A 22,794-nucleotide genomic window follows, 5' to 3' on the forward strand; every position below is an offset into this window, starting at 1 on the left:
TATTGATTTTATTGATTTCTGTTCCGTATTGATTTTTGTATTGCATTGACTCATTGATCATGTACGATTGATTGATTTGACTTGATTTGATTAACCTGCATATTGTTTTCAGTATCGTGCTTTGATTTCAGTTGTAGGCTTTGGTGACCTGCTGGGCTTTGTAAGCTCATTATATGTGGTTAATAATTTCAGGTGCAGGGCCTCCAGCTTGAAGATCTTTCTGCCGCGTTCTGTAGCTTTTTCTTTTGTAGCCTGTACGGCTAGTGTAGATTTCTCTTTTGTTGTACTGTGACTGTTGTACTATATGTGAATTATAGTATCCGCTGCTGTTTCTTTTCTATAATGTAATTATCTCTGGCTCTGGATATATGCATGTATGGAATGATATGAGGAAACCGATAGAAAAAGAAAAAGAACAAAAAAAGAAAGGAAAAAAAAGGAGGCAATAGAACGATCAGATGAATCCTTTCGCTACATGGATCTTGGGATCGTTACAGCTGCAGGGGCAGTTCTAGACCTGCCCTCAACGTTGATCTGAACGGGAACAGATTGCACAGATTCAACTACGGGAGTCGACGTCTCAGTGCGTGGTGCTCCAACAGTAACTTGCAGGTTATCGAATCCAGAACAAAATTGAATCTGACTACCCACAGCAGATTGGGCAGCGGTGATGTTGATGTTGAAGATCAGTTTTCCGGACATTTTCTGTAATTCAAGGGTAATTCCAATCAGAAACTGATCCTTGCAAATATCCGCAAATAATCTGATTGCTAATAGTTGCACTGATTTGAGTATAATTGAAACTTACTCTAAGGAATGGGTAGATTGAAGATTTAAGGAAAGATGATCCAATAAAGGTCCCACACCATTAAGATACAATCGCACAGTGAAGATTTATAGTAGATCGATGTTTGATTGGAAGTTTGATAAGAGAAGATCATTAGATTTAGAAATGAATTAAGGACCCTTGTCCTTACAGATTTTATGTATATAAGTAAACACAAATAGATAGAGTTAGGAAAGAGGAAAGAACAGAAATTTATAATCTAAAGCCTGATTTCAACACTTAGAATCAAAAATCGAATACGGATGACAAAGAAAACTCTAAGGCGTGCAGATGACACACAAATGACATGCAAATGTCAGACAACAAACTGGCGGCATAACCCCTACCAGACCTAGGACCAAGTCGATATTCCGGTTGGACATCCGCCAGGCTTGTAGAATGAAGCCGGGTAACCATGGGTAATGGCCACTCGCGTGGCCATAAACATGCAAACAGTGGATGAAAAGTAAACATGCAAATGTCATACAAAAGACACACAGGCTGGGGTGACTCGATTTATGGAATTCTACAATTTATACATTTTAAATTAAAGACAATCAATCAAAATCAGCTCATAAATCAAAGCCAAAATATCGAGACTCCAAAATAAGCATAAAAAGAGAGCATTGAATATAATGCATGGAAAGAAATCAGTTATGATTTTGAATAGACTCGAAAAGAATTCTAAGTGACTAATCACTTAAAATGACATACAAATGTCAGACGACAAACGGGCGGCATAACCCCTACCAGACCTAGGACCAAGTCGATATTCCGGTTGGACATCCGCCTGGCTTTTAGGACGAAGCCGGGTAACCATGGGTGATGGCCACTCGCGTGGCCATAAACATGCAAACAGTGGATGAAAAGTAAACATGCAAATGTCATACAAATGACATACAGGCTTGGTTGACTCGATTTAAGGGATTCTACAATTTTATAATTTAAACAAAGACAGAAAATAATCAATGCAATATCAATTCACAAAACAAAAACACAGTATCAAAATCTGACAATGAGAACAAACACAGACATATATACGATAAATTAATTACCTTTAGAATGAATTTTGGATAGATTTAGAAAAAAATTCTAAGACTAAAAATCGTACAAGTGACACACAAATGTGAGACGACAAACGGGTGGCATAACCCCTACCAGACCTAGGACCAAGTCGGTATTCCGGTTGAACATCCGCCGGGCTTTTAGGACGAAGCCGGGTAACCATGGGTGATGGCCACTCGCGTGGCCATAAACATGCAAACAGTGGATAGAAAGTAAACATGCAAATGTTATACAAATGACATAAAGGCTTGGTTGACTCAATTTAAGGGATTCTACAATTTATACAGTTTAAATATAAAACTCAATCAAGTTGAATACAATATATAACTCAAAAATAGCAAAATAAAAACAAATTGGGAAAATCTATAAAACAATCCGGTTCACAAGCAAAAATCGTAAAAGAAAAGGAAAACCGGACCGAGAAAACCCAAAATCTACAAAAGAGAAATCTGAAAGACTACGAACTCACTAAGGGTACTAAAAAATCAGAAGAAAAACAGACAGCACTTCGGCAGGATGTGGGGCCTACACCGGTGCTGACCGTTAACCCATCTACTTAGCTTTTAGAAAAAGCTAAGAAAAACTAAAACTAACGATAAAATCATATAGATCAAAAACTCGTGACAAAATCATCTAAAAATGAAAATCAAGGACTCAAATTAGCAAACTATACAAAACATCAAACAGACCGTGGAAGACTAGACAGATCAAAATTTACATGAAAATTTAATAGCCCAAATACTTAATTAAAGTTATATATGATTTTAAAAAGAATTTAGCCTTCATTTGAAATGGAGAGAGAAGTCTATCCCCAACGGAGTCGCCAGAAAAATCTGTGAGAAAATAAAATCTCTAACTTTATTTTAAAATATAACTTTAGATTTTAAAATATGAATTATGAATGATTTATTAATTTAATAAAATTTATTATAAAATAAATCTATTTTATTTAAATAAAGAAAGAAAAGGAAAGAGAGGATGATTTTCTTTTTTAATTAATTTTAAAATAAAATACACTTTATTTAGATATGAAAAATAATTTGCTTTATTTATATTTTGAATATTCTCTTTCGATTGTATCTGTATAGTCGGATGTCAAACCGCCTCGGAAGACAGACTGATATCCTTCTGTTGATTCTAAAGAAGGAGAACAGACAATTCGCTTTCCTAATCAGGTATAACATAAGGAATATACAAATCGCCCAAAAGGACGATCAGTATCTTCCCTATTTACCTAATTAGATTAGTGAATTATCGATTCATGCCTAAAATCAAGCATACAGAGGATATTTGATTTACTTATGAAAGTAAATCAAATATCTATCTATTTCTTGATTGTAATAAATGGATCTAAACAAAAGTATAGATAAAGCAGGGTTTTCTTTTAAAAATAAGACCTTTATTTTCTCACACGATTCATTTTACTTATATTTAGTATATATTTCTCCTGATTAAATCTACATAGTCGGGTATTATACTGCCCCGAAAGACAGACTAATATCCTCCTATTGATTTTAAAGAGAGAAGCAGTACAATTCATTCTCCTAATCAGGTGTAGTACAGAGAATATTAAAATCATCCTGAAGGGATGACGAGTACATTCTCTAATCGACCTAATTAGATTAACGAATTATAAGTTCATTTCTATAATTAAATATAGAAGATATTTGATTTGTTAGTGAAACCAAATAACCTATATATCTATTCCTTAATTATAGAAATAACTCCTAAAAGTGAACAAAGCCTAATCTACTTCCACAGATCTTTCTCCTACCTCAGAAAAGAACTTTGGTAGGGTTTAGATTATTCTGGGATCTAGACTCCCTACAGGGGCAAGCCCCTGTAGTTAATTACATCTCTTAAGAGAACACTCTCGATTTAAATGAAGACTAATTAATTCCAATTTTATATAAAAATTTAATTAAATATTTGGGCTAATTTAAATTTCCACAATCAGGCTTTAGATTATAGAGTTATTATTTGATTTCAGAAGAACTTAGAAATGATTTGAGGAAGAAGAAAATGTAGAGAGAAGTGTATACAATCTGGACTTATCACCTGCCTAGAGTGGGCTGCCAGCTAACAATCCTAATCACAACAATTCGCCGATGATGCAAGATTTTTAAGATAGCTCTATCCTAGGAATCAAAGAATTATTAAAGAATTTAAACTAAATGCAGTACAACATGCTCAATCTATATACAACAATTCTAGGAAATAAAAAGCTTTACATTTCTTTTCTCAGTACATCAGATCCTAATAACATTCTAAGTTGCAGGTAAGTAAAAGCAGGAAAAGTAGAAGCTGTTGTATATTTATGCATGTTATGAGTGCGTTGTTTACAGTTATATATGCAGGAAGGTAAAGAAAGAAAAATAAAGTACACGGCCCTCACTTTATTCACACCGTGCTCTGGTGTACAGAAAGAAAAGTATATAAGCATGCTTATGCGGTACAGAAAAGTAAGCAATCAGACATAGGTTCCCTCTAGGCAAGACACCCGCAAACAAACCACAACAAACCACCGGCCTAGCCTAGGCTAAAGTTGGTTGTCCTAGCAAGCATCTAAGTGTGTGAAGAAAGTTGTGTGGCTTGGGTCAGTCCTAATAGGTTTATTTGTTTGAATTGCATGTATTATTAAGATTGTTTTATTACAGGCCCAAGGAATTTGGTTAGAGTTTAAGTAAAGTATCTTTGGATTTATTAAGAATTATTCCAATTTTAAAATATCAGAGTTATTTAATTTAGTTATAAAAAACTTATAGATTGATAATTCCTTAAGTGCAAGAAATTATCAATTAATAAGTCCTAGGATTTTCAGAACTAATACCCGTCTTAGATAGAAGATAGGTATTCATTTTGAGAATCCCCAAAATTTATTAAGGGGAGAAAAAGGGACCTTACAAATGTAATACAACGTGCCCTCTCGAAGGAATTTAGCACGTCGTATAAGGTCGGTGTATTATTATAGTTGTTTGAAGATCTCCAAATCCAAATGTGTTAGTTCCCTCCTAAAAGGAATCATGCACAACACATAGGAGAACTTTTTGTTATTTAAATGTTTTAAGAGTCTTTTGAAATCAAAATGCCCAAAGTCCTCCAAAAGGAATCAAACTTTAGGTATACAAGACCCGAATTCATTTAATCTAAATCAATTATCAAATTTGATTGATTAAGATAAATATTAGCCAATCAAATTATCTAACTAATTTAGATTAAAGGATTTTAGAATTTAATTGAATAATTAATATATTTTAATTAATAGAATTCAGAAATATCAAGAATTGGAGGTTTATTGATTTATTAATGGTTTGAAAGCCACTTAGAGATTTTATTTTTAATGATTGGTTGGATACCACCTTTGTTTCACACTGAGGCCGTGAAGTTTATTTCACCTTCCTTGGGGCTAAGCTAATAGCCTCGTAGGCCTGGGTTACCCAGTGGTACCCGGTATAATTAAGTAGCTTAAGTTAGTTAAGAACTAAAAGTTAATGAATTTTGTTCAAAAGAAGTTTGATTGATGATTTTAGGAGTTGGTTTAACAAATTTTGAAGTTTTAGAGCAATTTTTGAATTTTTAGGAGTTTTGGAATATTTTAATCATTTAATTAAGGGGTTGAAAATTGACTTTTTATTTAAGGTTAAATTCTATAAAGTTAGTATTTAATTAAAATATTAGACCTTAATACAATCAGTTAGAAGGTAAGTATGCTGAAATTGGGTTTTTCTCGATTTAGTTATGACGGTTTGAAGTTTTGAACTAGTTTTGGGTAAAGGTTGACCAATTTGTTGACTTTTTAGATTTGATGATTTTATGGAATTTTTACATTTTTTAATAAATATTAGGCCTTATTTTGAGTTGAATGCAACTGAGTTTGATTGATTTGGATTTTTCTTGAATTAGTTATGGATTTTCAATGATTGGGGTATTTAATGAATTATTGAAAATTGTATAATTAAGGTCCTTATTATGTTTTTGCTTCCAATGAATTCCTAACTTCTTGAAATCAGATCCAAAGGTCAGGGATGACCTAAAGAGGGATTTCCAAGTGTTTTGAAATTTATTTGAATTTTTAATTATTATTAATGAATTAAAAAAATTAAATATTGAATTTCACTTAAAATTAAATTAAACTTTAATCTGCTGTCTAATCAATTTGGTTTTATTTTACATTGATTAAGGATTTAATTATTGTCAATTGGAGGTCTTATTTGTATTTTTTGGGTTTAATATTGATTTATTACATTTTCTGGAAGGTTTAGGTGATTAAGGATTAATTTAGGTTTAATGATGCTTGGGCTTTGAGTTTTGATTTTGAATCATTGTAACTTTGTTTTATGAGTGATTAGAATTGATTGAGACTGATTTTGAGATCAATTAATGTCAAATCAAATTGATTGAGATTGATTTTATGAGTTTTATTTAATTTATTTGAATTTATTGAAATCGAGGAAAGGAGAGAATTCTTAATCTACTAGTTATTTTGAGATCAATTAATGTCAAATCAAAGTATATTCATTAAAGGGTTGATGACACTAGTTTTCTAAGTTTGAGTTCAATCCCAAGAGGGATGTAAGTGTGGTTCTTCCTAAATTGACTGAATTAGCTAAGACCAAGTCCTTAATTATTGTCCTTAATGTCACTAAGTTGTAGGATTGAAATCAATGTCTACTAACCCTTTGGACACTGATTATAAATACATCAAAGCAAACAATGAACAAAATAAAGTTCCATAATGCTCTATGGAATGAAAGTAGTAGATTATTATAGTTATTGGTCACTTAATGACCTATAAACTTTAACAATCTACTATAGAGGAATAGAGGCATCAAATTAGAATGACATGAATTTGAGACATATATGTATATTTCCATATACACATCAATATCCCTAAGTCAAGGATCAACCTAATTTGACATAGTGATCATGTATAGTTTATTAGTTGATTATACTAAATTAAGCATGGTATTGAAAGTAAATTTTAACTATGCTATACATGATCAAAGTCTAATCCTATTTTCAGTGAAAAAAAGACTTCACACTGGATCCATAGAACCCTAGCATGCCATGATTGGATTTAGTTTGGGTTATTCATGAATTTCCAAAAATCTAAATCAAGATTTGACCTAGATCTTTGTAAATCCATAAACTGAATGAAATTGCATAAAATGGCCTTAAGAAAATTACAGGAGATCAACCTTAGGCTCTATAACATTTTTGCCAAATTTCAGCTCAATATAATATGTATATTTTTATTTAAAAATAAAATTATATTTTATGTATAATTGAAATTATGAAAAATAATTTTTTATTATTTTTATAATAAACTACTTAAAAATACGAAAGAAACGAGCCTAAGAACTTAAAAATTGAATAGGAAATGAAATTCCAGTGAATTTTTGAAGTTCTGAGGATTTTCTGGAAATTATTTTAGGGATTTAAATACTAGTCAAACGGTGGCGGCGACTAGGACACGCGGAAGGGATTGGGTTCGGCCACGCGGACGGCGGCAGTCAGGAGTGACCCGCCACTAAACCAGCTCAGCAGGACTTTGAGCTGTCGGATCTACCAGCGCGCGGATCGAACGGCTGAGACTCAACCCGCGGGATCAAATTCGATCCAGGATGATCGGACGGTGAATCTAATTCCCGCTGTTTATATCTACGGTGCAGATCTGGTTGGGCAAATATTCAGATAACCACGATTTCAAGGGATTGGAACAGACTTCGAATCCGAACCAAACACAGCCGTTGATCTCAAAAGAGTAGATCCAACGGCTGAGGGATTGTCTTCCTCCTCCATCCAAACCGAAAACCCTAAGTCTATTTTTCGTTTCATTTTCGTAAAATAGCAGACGAAGAATGTTAAAATTTTAAACAGAGATATGATATAGTGTAAGAAAGAGTGGGAGATCGATTTTATGCCATTTTATGTAATCTTTGGTGAGTTATTTAAGAACCTATGAAAATGCCTAGGGTTTAGGATTTCTCACCGAGAGATGGATTGATTGGATTGAATTTAACACGGATGAACTTGTAGATTGTCCATGTGTTGATGTCCTTCAGGCTTCGAGCTTGGATGACCACTGGAAAGAGAGTTGAGGGAGTTTGGACGAGTACCCTCTCGGTTCAAGCTTGATCTCGTCGCCGGCAAGCTTCAAACGCCGGGGAACAATGTGGGAATGGAGGTCAAGCTCAGAGGAGTTGAAACGAAACTCAAGGGAGCTCTGGGGAATGACTAGAAAGAGAGATAGCTCAGAATGAAACTCTACCGTGCCTCTTGCCCTATTCAACCTTTGGAGCCAAAAGCAACGGCTGGGATGCATCAGAGGGAATGCTAGGATGGTTGACACCTGGACTTGGCCGTTAGAGGAGCAGGGGAAGTGGCTAGCCAGGTGAAAATGACATGGGGTCGTTCTCAAGTGGAGGGGACCACTAGGTGGGTGGCTCGGGTCCAGGGCTACACCAACTGCTGGGGGAGGTTGAGCTAGCTACAGGGAAACTTCTGGAGTCAATTTCAGAGGCTGGAAGGGTTTGGTTTGAGCTAGCTACAGCTTGATGAGTCGGATTGACCAAGGGAGCTCATTTGAGCTCTAGGTTGACCCTGTGACCATTCAAAAAGAGTCAATCCAGCTGAGGTGGCATTTAGACCTTGATTAGAGTGCATTCCAGTAGATGAATGGGCCAGGTTTGGACTAGGTTCATTGGGTTAGAGAGTTTGACAATAGAAATAGTCCTTTAAGCCTTGAGTTGACTGGTTTGACCAGTCAACTCAGCCAAGGGCTGGTGAGGTGGACCTCAAACAAATTTTGGAGATTAGTGAGGATATTTAGAAAGAGGTTTGAGGCTTGGGAGGTAGAGCTTGAGATGGGATTGACCACATTTGATCCTTTTATTGCTTTGTTGACCATGTTGACTGGTCAATAATCAAATGGCTGCTTATGTGGCACTGAGGAAGTGACCTTGGGTTGATTCAATGTGGTTTCAGGGTTCAAATGGGTTATTTGGATCAAATGACACATTTGAACCTTTAAAGAGTCATTGAGTCAAACCTGGTTGACTTGGTCAACCAGGTGGGCCTAAGGTTTGGAAATGGGTTTGATCAACTTGAAATGACATTTATAGGCTATTGGATGTGGTCCCAAAGTCTGGGGAGATCAATTCAATCAAATCACCTATTTAGATTCTAAAGGGCCTCTTAGGTCAACCCTGTTGACTTGGTCAACCAGGTTGACCCAGGTGTTGGGAATGGATCCAACAGATTTGGTTTGATATTTAAAACTTATTGGAGGTGGTTGCATTCAGTTTGGAGCTCATTTGGTTAAAATGACCATTTACACCCCTTAGGGGCATTTTGGTCATTTTGGTCATTTTGGCCTCATGACCACTGGGGGCTGAAATGAGTCCAAAAAAAAATGCAGTTTATTGATCAACATGTCAGGTTTGATGGTCTGGAAGTGATTGCCGGCTTTGATGAAGACTTTAGGGTCAGGATCAACTGGATGACAGGTCCAGTGGCATAGGCTGTAAATATTTGAAGGTTTTACAGCCTTTAGATTTTGATTTAGTTTCTGAGATTAGAGACCTCAGAATGGGTTCAAATTTGGAGAGTTGGCTCTAGAGACATGTACCATCAGTATGAAACTAACAGAGCCTGAATCAGAGTCTATTTGACTGGGTTTTGGGTTTCTGAAAAATTCACTGGAAAAGGTCTCCAGGACTAAGCCTTAGGACCTAAGATCTGGATCTGGAATTGGATTTATTTAATTTTAGATTGATTTGATTTTGAGATAGTTTTAGGATCCCATTAGAGACCTCATACAAAAATGAGGTCAACAAATGGACCCCCAACATATGTGATGAACTCGAAGAGTAAATCACATGTGTTGGCGTTGACCGAAGTAGATCAATGCAGTTTAAGAGTTGGAAACTTGATTGAAAGATTGATTGATCAAATATGAAGGTGGACCTAAATGAGAGATTGATTCTCAAAGAGGTGAGATTTGAAACCTTAAATGAGATATTGATTCTCAAAGAAGGTGGGTATTGGAGCGGATAAGCAAGCATCAGGACCTGACCGATAGATCGATTATCGGAAAGGTTGATTTTAAACCCTAACTGGAAGATCGATTTCCAATAAAATCCAAAATCAAAACGGGAGATCGATTCCCAAATAAGCAGGCATCAGGACCGAACCGATAGATAGATTATCGGAAAGGTTAATTTTAAACCTTAACTGGAAGATTTTTCAAGAAAAAGCCAAAATCGAAACGGGAGATCGATTCCCGAATAAGCAGGCATCAGGACCCAACCGATAGAACGATTATCGGAAAGGTTGATTTTAAACCTTAACTGGAAGATCGATTTCCAGAAAAAGCCAAAATCGAACGAGAGATCGATTCCTGAATAAGCCTGCATTAGGAACAAACTGTTTGAGTTATACCAGGAATTTAAAGTATTTTGTTAAAAAAATATCAACACCGGAAATTTCAAATTTTAAGATTTTATTTCCTCGCTATGTTTACTGAATACATCAACTGTCATAATATTTCTTAAGATATCGTCCATTGATAGGCAACATAGGATGATTGCCTTTACAATCTATAAGCTGATAAGATCCTCCTTGATAGACTTTCTCCACTACAAAAGGGCCTTTCCAAGTTGGTTCGAATTTTCCTCCTATCTTTCGATGAGATAGGATAGGTCTTCAAAGAACTAAAACCAAGTCTCCTACTTGAAAAGTTCTGGGATGAACTAATTTGTCGTGAGCTTGTATCATCTTAGCTTTGTATAACTTGAGGTTCTGTTGAGCCTGTAAACGCTTCTCTTCTAAACCTTCGAGTTCTTCTAATCCGAGTCTTGCATTCTGTTCTGTATTGATCTGGTAATTCACTACAACTCTGAGCGAGGGCAGTTGGACTTCTAAAGGAATGACTGCTTCTGAACTAAAAACTAAAGCAAATGTCGTAGATTGAGTCAGAGTTCTATATGTGGTACGATATGCCCATAAAGCTTCAACCAACTTCTCATGCCATTGACGCTTATTGTCATCTAAAGTTTTCTTTAAGATCTGAATCAAAGTCTTATTGAAGGCCTCCGCCAATCCATTTGCCCGAGGGTAATAGATGGTTGAATATCTCCAATCGATGTTATGTCGTTTGGAAAAGCTTTTAATTTTAGTATTCCTGAATGAACGACCGTTATCTAAGATATTCCAATGAGGGACACCGAATCGGTACACGACATTCTCTTTGAAAAATTTTAGAACTTGCTGAGCTTTAACTTCTCTCAAAGGAACAGCTTCTGCACATTTGGAAAAATAATCTGTAGCTGCTAGAATGAATCTATGACCTCTGGAGGATGGAGGATCTATCGAACCAATAATGTCGGTGCCCCAGCTTTCAAAAGGCCAAGAAGCAATGGTTGGATGTAAAACATTCGGGGGTTGATGAAGAACTACACCGTGCACCTGGCATTGATGACCGTGACGTGCAATTTTCATACAGTCATCTATCATTGATGGCCAGTAGTATCCCATCCGTTTGATCTTCATTTTCATCTTTGGACCGGATTGGTGTGCACCACATAAACCAGCATGCACTTCTTCTACGATCTTTTGTGCTTCTGATTTATTCAAACACCGCAACCACATTTGGTCAAATGATCTTTTGTTTAGGGTATTGTTAATCAAACTGTAGGATAGTGATCTTCTTTTGATCTTATCTGCTGCTGATTTCTCCTGAGGGAGCTTGTTTTCTTGCAAGTATTCGATGAATGGTTTTCTCCAATCTAAACCTTCGTCGTTTACTGCCGAAACAATTTTCACCTCAGTTGAACATTCTCTGCTTATGTGTTCCAGATCTATAGGAGAAAGGACTTGTCGACCTTGTACTTCTATCGGGATCGAATCTTCTTCGGGGAATGCCAGTGCTTTAGCCAGTTTGGCAAGAGCATCGGCTGTGGAATTTTTTCCTCGAGGAATTCGATACAATGTGACATTCAAAATCTGTTCTAAAAGATGCATGACATACTGATGGTAAGGGACTAAGGTGTTTTTTAATACTTTAAAGATTCTCGCGATCTGATTGATAACAAGCTGTGAATCTCCAAAGATCTTGATTTCTTCGATCCCATTCAAAATAGTCAATTCTAAACCAGTTATCAATGTTTCATATTCAGCTTCGTTATTGGTACGTGATTCTGACAAGTGATAGGAGTAATACATGATACCTCTATCAGGTGTAACGAACACAATACCAATTCCTGCCTGACCGGGCAAAGTTTCCTCTGATTCTCCTTGCTGAATAGAAGCAGCACCGTCAAAATAGAATTCCCAGGTGAACTTCTCATTTTTCTCGAGTTCTATTACTTGTTCATCTGGTAGTTCATCATTTATCGGGAAATCATCCTCAGTAGGATAAGCTGCTAAGAAATCTGCTATTGCCCGTCCTTTGACTGCTCGTAACAGGGTAAATATAATGTCGAATTGCGATAATATCATTGACCAGCGGGCTAGTCTTCCTGATAATGTCGGCCGAGTCATCAAATACTGCAAAGGATTTATTCTGGATATGAGATTTACTTTGTGAGAAAGCATATAGTGCCTTAACTTCTGAGCGGCGAAGATTAAAGCCAGACAATGTTTCTCGATCGGAGGATAATTTACTTCGGTGGGGAGTAAACGTCTACTCAGATAATATAGTGCATTCTCTTTTCCTTCCTCATTATATTGGGCTAATAAGGCGCCAAGAGATTCACTTAAAGCTGTCGTATACAAAATCAGAGGTTTCCCTGGTATAGGAGCTGCAAACACTAGAGGATTCATAAAATACTGTTTCATGCTGTCGAAGGCCTTCTGGCAGTTCTAATCCCATCTGAACGGAGCATCTTTCTTACATAATGCCGCGAATGGTTGGCATCTACCTGAAAGATTTGATATAAACCTCCTAAGATATGCTAGTCGGCCTTGAAAAGATCTCAATTGAGTAAGTGTTTTAGGAGGTGGCATTTCCAGTATTGCTTTGATCTTAGTCGGATCAATTTTGATTCCACGGTGTCGAACCACTCTGAAGTGACGCCGAAAGCACATTTAAAAGGGTTCATTTTCAGATCATACTGTCGTATTATCTGAAATATAATTCTCAAATCATATAAATGATCGTTCCTTTCAACACTCTTAACGACTAGATCATCGACATAACACTCCACTTGATTATGGATGAGTTCGTCAAAAATCCTCGTCATTTCCCTCTGATAAGTCGCTCCCGCATTCTTTAGACCGAAAGGCATGACTTTGTAACAGTAAACTCCTATCGGTGTTTGAAATGCGGTATACTTCTCATCTTCGGGATCCATCCTAATTTGATTATATCCGGATGAGCCGTCCATAAAGGAGAATATCGCGTGAGAGGAAGCGATATCTACCATGAGTTCCGGTATATGAAGTGGGAACTCATCTTTAGGACATGCTTTGTTTAGATCTATGAAATCAATACAAACACGTATCTGACCGTTCTTCTTTTTAACTGGAACAACGCTAGCTAACCAGGTTGGATAGTTTTCCTCCCTAATAAATCCCGCATCAATTAGTTTCTTAACTTCAGCGACGACCTACTGCTCAATGTCGAGTCGCATTCATCGAGGTGCTTGTTTTACTGGGAATGTTTTTGGTTGAATTTCTAGTTTATGAACTGCTATATCTGGAGATAATCCTGGCATTTCTTCATAGCTCCAAGCAAAATAATCTTTGAATTCAGATAAAAGTTGAATCATGTCATTTGCCTCATCCTCATTCAACAAAGAACTGATGAAAATCAGACGAGGGTCTTGTTCAGTGCCCAGGTTTATTTCTCTGAGAACATCGATCGTAGATCTAATTTCTTCTTCAAGCTCTGGAGGTGCATCTCGAATTTGAAAGTCATCGATACCATCTGAAGTTTCTAAGCAGAGTTCGTTAAAAGATTTAACGTTCACTGAAAGGATACTATCAGATTCAAAATTATTAGAAATTACTAAACAATATTCATCGTCGTCAAACGAACATAGAGTTGCAAAGCCAATACCATGTTTTGAAAGTTGTTTATGGTATTTTCTATTCCACAGATGTTCAAATTGTTGGGCTTCGCCTCTAGTCCATTTCAACGTCGTTAAACCTTGTTTAGCAAATCTGTTTACATAATTCGAATACCAATCAAAAGGTAGCTCTATTATCTCGTCCATAAAAGGATCATCAAGGGTTACATCGATTTCTGGGGGTTTGCTGGTAGAAGGTTTGAAATTGTTGGCTTTGGTTTCATGGTTTAGAGGGAGAGAAGCTTTCACTTCCAACCTCTTTACATCACTCTGGGACAAAGGAGTTAGGGTAATATTTTCCACATACTTTTTTAACTTCTCCATGGTAGATAAATTTGAATTATCTTCCCTAGTGACTTGGACCCTGTCCTCATCACTATCAATTTCTATAGAAATCTCAAATTTTGGCTGATTTAGGAATTTCCTATATTCTACAACCTGTGGGTCTTTCTCAAGCATATATGATTCGTCCTCCGAACTGGATTCCAAATCAATATGTATTGCAGGTTCCCTTATTTGGATGCCTTGAGTTACATTCTCACGCGTTTCTCTATTTTGCCATCCTCGACCTCTTCCTCTAGACCATTGTGTCATTCTACCACCTCTTTGTGAGGGAGGAGCAGGTGACCAACGGACATCGTGTTCAAGGTCGGGATGCTGTACTTTTTCTTTTTCTCTTTCCTTTTCTTTCTCTTTTTCTTTTTCTTTCTTTTTTTTTCACTTCTTTTATTTCTACTTCACCCAATTTGAGATTTTTTGAGAATGCTGTCTGCTTCTTAGGCAGATAGTATGAAGCATCTTCATATATTCTGACTTCGTGAATTGAAATTTTGAGCGCCATGATGTTGACTGATGCACCTGGATCAACGAGCACACGGGATACTTTGAAATTATCGATGGTGACGGAGATGTATAGTGGACGATTATGATCTGCTATTCCTAATAACAAATCTTCATCTGAAAATGTGACACCAGGAACTTCTTTGAAATATAACGCTTCTTCATCACACTGTGTTGAAGCTAATTGAGCCATACAAATCTCTGGATCGAGTAAAGCTTTAACTAAAGCTTCCCTCATTTCTTTGGAAAGAACCAGAGCATCATATATGCTCAATTTCGCTGGCAGTTTTCTAAGATGCGCTAATACGTTGTAATCGACCTTTGAAATCTCAGTATTCTCTAATTCTGGCTCTTGAACTAGTTGTGGTTGATTAGCAATTTCAGAGTTATCTTTAATTTTCTTCTCCTTCCCAGTAGATGCCAGTCGTGGGGGTAAAATTTTACCACTACGAAGATTGACTTGCACTACTTCTTCGGATGAAGCATTATCAGTGGTCTTTATCGGTTGATCATTGGTTGATGTCTGGGTTTCTTCTGGCGGTGCATCTGAATCTGATAGTTCTAATTCTTTACTAATAGGATCACCCTCAACATCAAGAATAGGGGAGTCACTATCGTAATAGAATTGAAACTGTTCATCTGTTTCATTTGTATTTATGTCTTGGGAGTTATTTTCATTGTTATTAATGTTATGATCGGGGTATTCATCAGTAGAAACAAACATAATGTATGCGGAATCCATTTTCATTGCTTTCTTAGCCCCGGGAGGGACAAAATAAAAGTCATACAGAGTTAAGGATTTGAGCGACACATGCTCGCCATTTTCAGAAATAACTAATTTATCAGAACCTAATTCTGCCTCCTTCTTCTGGTCCTTCTCCGGGACTAGTGGAGCTTGATCAGCTTCAACTTCTTTGGACTCAGCCTTATTCTTCTTCTGCTGACGAACTACTGGATCAATCGGGATGGGATTTTGAACTCTCAGAGGTTCCTGGAAAGATGAACGATATAATTTATTAAAGAATTTCTTAGAAGATTGAGGCAAAGCTATATCCCATTTATCATCAGATTTTGAAATAGGAGGTTCAGAAGGCTCACCAAATATACACTTGGCAGAACCCTGACTAGGGTCTACCAAGTATTCCTTGGGTATCACGACTCTACCGTCCTTATGATTTCTGTCCAGCCACTCTTTGAAGGTTATGCAATCCTCTAACTCATGACCTGACATCCGATGATACGGACAAAAGTTTGGTTGCCCTGCCTTACCTGCTTCTTCGAGTCTCTTGGATTCAGGTAATTTAAATCCCGGCTTTTTTACCAGACTTTTGAACATCTTCTTGATTGCTTCTCGTTTGAAAGGATAGACCTTTTTCATAAAGAATTCGAACTTCTCTTTCTATTGTTCTTGAGTCAGATATGGCTGAGGTCTGATTTGTTGATCGACCTGAGGTCTATTATATTGTTGATATTGGGGAGGTCGATTAGGATTTTCTGTCTGAATCTGCATCGGCTGTTTCCCTTTATCTACTGCAGACACTGTCCCTGACTTCTTTTCTAGCACCTTCTGAGGTTTCAACTTCTTCATTTCTAGAGAAGTTGAATCTTTGGCGAACGGAAGTTGGGAAACTTCCTCCTGAAGGTTAGAAGCTTTGTTTAATAACTTCTCAAAGGTTTTAATGGTAAAACCCTTGAGCAAGAAAGCAACTGGGCCATGAATATTTTTCAGGAGGATCTCTATAGCGTGCTGCTCTTGTAGTTGCGGCTCACATCTCATACTGAGATTTCTCCATCTCAGAATATAATCCACCAGACTTTCTCCTAGCTTATGGGTTTCCACTACCAAATCACCAACAGTAATGTGATGCTTTGCACCACCAAATCTTTTGACGAACATTGCTTCCAAGTCATTGAAGGTATGGCCGACCCATTAGGCAGTTCTGCATACCAATCAAATGTAATCCCAGATAGACTACTAACAAATTGTCTGAACAATAGAGCGTCACTACTGCCTGCATTACAACAACTAGCTCTGAATTGAGCTAGATGTTGTTTAGGGTTTCCCGTACCATCAAAATTTTTGAAAGAAGGAGGGACAAATCCTTTCGGATAGGGAACCGAATCAAATTCTTCTGGATAAGGCCTACCCTTTGAAATGGATGATGTAATGTTAGCTTTAGCTAGCGCATCTTTGACCTGTTGTTCGACCATCTGTTTGAAATCTACTGATTATATCGACGGCGGTTCTACTCTTATCGATTTATGTACAAGTTTCTCAGGTTCTTCAATCCTGACTGCCTTATTCTTGACATTCAGCTGTACTGATTCCTCATGAGATGATTGGACTTGTTCTTGAGGAGTAGGTGGATTTTTACCTTGCATGACCGAAATCATTGTCATCATTTCCTCAAGCTTCTTTTCCATTATGAGTATTTGCTCATCTTACTAACTCAGCTGTTCTCGAAGATGATGAGTAGAATCTGCAGTATCATCTTCATCATCCTCGGCATCAGCTGGTCCTGCTTCCCCTTTACCCTTTTCCTTTTCTTTCTGCAAAGAAGAACGAGTGTCAACCATATTGACACTTCCGAACATTTCTTGATCTGTATTTCCTTCTTTTCCTTCTTCTTCATCAATCTGGCAAATACTCTACTTCAAATGATTGACCATCTCTTCTATAGTTTTTCCTCCCACATCGTGTGGGTTGACAGGAGTGTATTCTCTGGACGGGGAAGGTTCTATAATGAACTTTCCTCTTCTCACACTTTCTTCTGCATGTCTTTCTTCTTCTTCATCAACACAGTAGGGGTCGGAGTCATCTTGGGCCGCCAAACCCTCTCTTGGTTAGATAATGAGGAAGAATGATTTGGAAACTTCAGTCTCCTCCTAATGAAACCAGAAGAATGTTCGCTACCCTGGTGACGCTGAGAATCAGTTCTTGAAGGGTGTCAAACAGGTGGATTATCATAAATCCTAAGCGGACGATTTCCAGACTGACGTGGAGAAAGAGGAGACATGGGATTATACCCTCTTCGAACTAATGCTCCATATCCCAGAGATTTAATAGGAGTATGCTGGCTGTCTTGATAACCAGATCCTTGATACTGATCCTGAGAAGGAAGGTTTTTCAGTTGTCTGCGACGATCAGATGAAGTTGCTTGTCGACTGGGACCCTCTTCTTGGAACTGTACTCTTATTTCAGTAGGAGGAGAATCTCCTCTCCTTCCTCTTGCTTGAGGATGTACCTCAGTGTAGATAACATTCTTCAAGGGTAATTCCAATCAGAAACTGATCCTTGCAAATATCCGCAAATAATCTGATTGCTGATAGTTGCACTGATTTGAGTAAAATTGAAGCTTGCTTTAAGGAATGGGTAGATTGAAGATTTAAGGAAAGATGATCCAATAAAGGACCCACACCAATAAGATATAATCGCACAGTGAAGATTTAGATTAGATCGATGTTTGATTGGAAGTTTGATAAGAGAAGATCATTAGATTTAGAAATGAATTAAGGACCCTTGTCTTTACGGATTTTATGTATATAAGTAAACACAAATAGATAGAGTTAGGAACGAGGAAAGAACGGAAATTTATAATCTAAAGCCTGATTTCAACACTTAGAATCAAAAACCGAATACGAATGACAAAGAAAACTCTAAGGCGTGCAAATGACACACAAATGACATGCAAATGTCAGATGACAAACAGGCGGCATAACCCCTACCAGACCTAGGACCAAGTCGGTATTCCGGTTGGACATCCGCTAGGCTTTTAGGACGAAGCCGGGTAACCATGGGTGATGGCCACTCGCGTGGCCATAAACATGCAAACAGTGGATGAAAAGTAAACATGAAAATGTCATACAAATGACATACAGGATGGGGTGACTCGATTTATGGAATTCTACAATTTATACAGTTTAAATAAAAGACAATCAATCAAAATCAACTCATAAATCAAAGCCAAAATATCGAGACTCCAAAATATGCATAAAAAGAGAGCATTGAATATAATGCATGGAAAGAAATCAGTTATGATTTTGAATAGACTTGAAAAGAATTCTAAGTGACTAATCACAAAAAATGACATACAAATGTCAGACGACAAACGGGCGGCATAATCCCTACCAGACCTAGGACCAAGTCGGTATTCCGGTTGGACATCCGCTGGGCTTTTAGGACGAAGCCGGGTAACCATGGGTGATGGCCACTCGCGTGGCCATAAACATGCAAACAGTGGATGAAAAGTAAACATGCAAATGTCATACAAATGACATACAGGCTTGGTTTACTCGATTTAAGGGATTCTTCAATTTTATAATTTAAACAAAGACAGAAAACAATTAATGCAATATCAATTCACAAAACAAAAACAAAGTATCGAAATCTGACAATGAGAACAAACACAGACATATATACAATAAATTTAAAACCTTTAGAACTGATTTTGGAGAGATTTAGAAAAGAATTCTAAGACTAAAAATCATACAAGTGACACACAAAAGTGAGACGACAAACGGGCGGCATAACCCCTACCAGACCTAGGACCAAGTCGGTATTCCGGTTGGACATCCGCTGGGCTTTTAGGACGAAGCCGGGTAAACATGGGTGATGGCCACTCGCGTGGCCATAAACATGCAAACAATTGATAGAAAGTAAACATGCAAATGTCATACAAAAGACATACAGGCTTGGTTGACTCGATTTAAGGGATTCTACAATTTATACATTTTAAATATAAAACTCAATTAAGTTGAATACAATATATAACTCAAAAATAGAAAAATCAAAACAAATTGGGAAAATCTATAAAACAATCCGGTTCACAAGCAAAAATTGTAGAAGAAAAGGAAAACCGGACCGAGAAGACCCAAAATCTACAAAAGAGAAATCTGAAAGACTACGAACTCACTAAGAGTACTCAAAAATCAGAAGAAAAATGGATAGCACTTCGGCAGGATGTGGGGCCTACACCGGTGCTGACCGTTAACCCATCTGCTTAGCTTTTAGAAAAAGCTAAGAAAAACTAAAACTAACGATAAAATCGTATAGATCAAAAACTCGAGACAAAATCATCTAAAAATGAAAATCAAGGACTCAAATCAGCAGACTATACAAAACACCAAACAGACCGTGGAAGACTAGACAGATCGAAATTTAAATGAAAATTTAATAGCCCAAATATTTAATTAAAGTTATATATGATTTTAAAAAGAATTTAGCCTTCATTTGAAATGGAGAGAGAAGTCTATCCCCAGCGGAGTCGCCAGAAAAATCTGTGAGAAAATAAAATCTCTAACTTTATTTTAAAATATAACTTTAGATTTTAAAATATGAATTAAGAATGATTTATTAATTTAATAAAATTTATTATAAAATAAATATATTTTATTTGAATAAAGAAAGAAAAGGAAAGAGAGGAGGATTTCTTTTTTAATTAATTTTAAAATAAAATATACTTTATTTAGATATGAAAAATAATTTGCATTATTTATATTTTAATTTTCCCTTTCGATTGAATCTGTATAGTCGGATGTCAAACTGCCTCGAAAGACAGACTGATATCCTTCTGTTGACTCTAAAGAAGGAGAACAGACAATTCGCTCTCCTAATCAGGTATGACATAGGGAATATACAAATCGCCCGAAAGGATGATCAGTTTCATCCCTATTTACCTAATTAGATTAGTGAATTTTCGATTCATCCCTAAAATCAAGCATACAAAGGATATTTTATTTACTTATGAAAGTAAATCAAATATCTGTCTATTTCTTGATTGTAATAAATGGATCTAAACAAAAGTATAGATAAAGCAGGGTTTTCTTTTAAAAATAAGACTTTTATTTTCTCACGCGATTCTTTTTATTTATATTTAGGATATATTTCTCCCGATTAAATCTACATAGTCGGGTATTATACTGTCCCGAAAGACAGAATAATATCCTCCTATTGATTTTAAAGGGAGAAGCAGTACAATTCATTCTCCTAATCAGGTGTAGTATAGAGAATATTTAAATCATCCTGAAGGGATGACGAGTACATTCTTTAATCGACCTGATTAGATTAACGAATTATAAGTTCATTTCTATAATTAAATATAAAAGAAATTTGATTTGTTAGTGAAAACAAATCAACTATCTATCTATTCCTTAATTATAAAAATAACTCCTAAAAGTGAACAAAGCCTAATCTACTTCCACAGATTTTTCCCCTACCTCAGAAAAGAACTTTGGTAGGGTTTAGATTATTCTAGGATCTAGACTCCCTACAGGGGCAAGCCCCTGTAGTTAATTACATCTCCTAAGAGAACACTCTCGATTTAAATGAAGACTAATTAATTCCAAAATTATATACAAATTTAATTAAATATTTGGGCTAATTTAAATTTCCACAATCAGGCTTTAGATTATAGAGTTATTATTTGATTTCAGAAGAACTTAGAAATGATTTGAGGAAGAAGAAAATGTAGAGAGAAGTGTATACAATCTGGACTTATCACCTGCCTAGAGTGGGCTGCCAGCTAACAATCCTAATCACAATAATTCGTCGATGATGCAAGATTTTTAAGATAGCTCTATCCTAGGAATCAAGGAATTATTAAAGAATTTAAACTAAATGCAGTACAACATGCTTACAAAAACCAAAAATCTACTCGTATGCTAATGATGCATGAAACAATTGTAAATGAAAGAGCTGATTTTATTAATATTGAATGTATCGGTTACATCCCAGAAATTTGCAATAAAGTAAAGGTGGCCAGGTCCCACCGACAACAAACTTGGGTTCTAAGCCTACAAGAAAGTAGAATTAAATATAACTGCTTATGGTCTTCAGGCTCCAAGTCTTCTATGGAATTCCAAAAAGGAACATCTTCCTGGTGGAGGATATTACTTTTTGGGGTCCCATTTATATATGTATAAGCAGTTATTTTTAATTCTTTTACAGACTCAAGACATTTTACAGACTCAATCTATATACAACAGATCTAAGAAAATAAAGCATTATATTTCTCTTTATAAGTACATCAGATCCTAAGAACATTCTACTTTCTTTAATCATCAAATCTTGATAATGATTTAGAATTTAAACGAATTCGGGTTCTTCTATACCTAAAGTTGATTCCTTTTGGAGACTTTGGGCATTTGATTTCAAAAAGGACTCTTAAAAACATTTAAATTACAAAAAAGATCTCCTATGTGTTGTGCATGATTCCTTTTTAGGAGGGCACTAACACCATTTTGGAATTTTGGAGATCTTCAAACAACTATAATAATACACCGACCTTATACCGACGTGCTAAATTCCTTTCGGGAGGGCACGTTTGTATTTTACATTTGTATGGGTCCCTTTTTCTCTCCTTAATAAATTTTGGGGAATTCTTCAAAATGAATACCTTCTTCTATCTAAGACGGGGTATCGTTCTGAAATCCTAGGACTTATAAATTGATAATTTCCTGCACTTTTAGAGAATTATCAATTATAAGTTCTTTATAACTAAATTAAATAACTCTGATATTTTTAAAATTGGAATTTAATTCTTTAATAAATCCAAAATACTTTACTTAATCTCTAACAAATTCCTTGGGCCTATAATAAAAACATCTTAATAATACATGCAAATTTCAAACAAATAAACCATTAGGGACTGGACCCAAGCCACACAGCTTTCTTCACATACTTAGATTGCTTGCTAGGGCAAACCAACTTTAGCCTAGCTAGGCCGGTGGTTTGTTGTGGTTTGTTTTCGGGTGTCTTGCCTAGAGGCGCACCTATGTGTGATTGCTTACTTTTCTGTTACCGCCATAAGCTTGCATATATACTTTTCTGTCTGTACACCGAGCGCGGAGTGGAATAAAGTTATGAGGGCCGTGTAGTTTACTTTTCTGTTCTTTACTTTTCCTGTATATATAACTGTAAACAAACGCACTCATAAGATGCATAAAATACAACTGCTTCTACTTTTCCTTGTGATTTTACTTACCTAACAAACT

General features: G+C 36.3%; 1 protein-coding gene across 1 annotated transcript; it reads right to left on the reverse strand.

Annotated features, from left to right (window-relative positions):
* Positions 1–10,597: 10,597 nt before the first annotated feature.
* LOC110107202 lies at positions 10,598–12,730 on the reverse strand. Its single transcript, XM_020837393.2, has one exon. It carries the CDS (start codon positions 12,728–12,730, stop codon positions 10,598–10,600), a length of 2,133 nt encoding a protein of 710 aa, XP_020693052.2.
* Positions 12,731–22,794: the final 10,064 nt, after the last annotated feature.

Source organism: Dendrobium catenatum, unplaced genomic scaffold (assembly GCF_001605985.2).
Source record: "Dendrobium catenatum unplaced genomic scaffold, ASM160598v2 original_scaffold_218076, whole genome shotgun sequence".
NCBI classification, from domain to species: Eukaryota; Viridiplantae; Streptophyta; class Magnoliopsida; order Asparagales; family Orchidaceae; genus Dendrobium; species Dendrobium catenatum.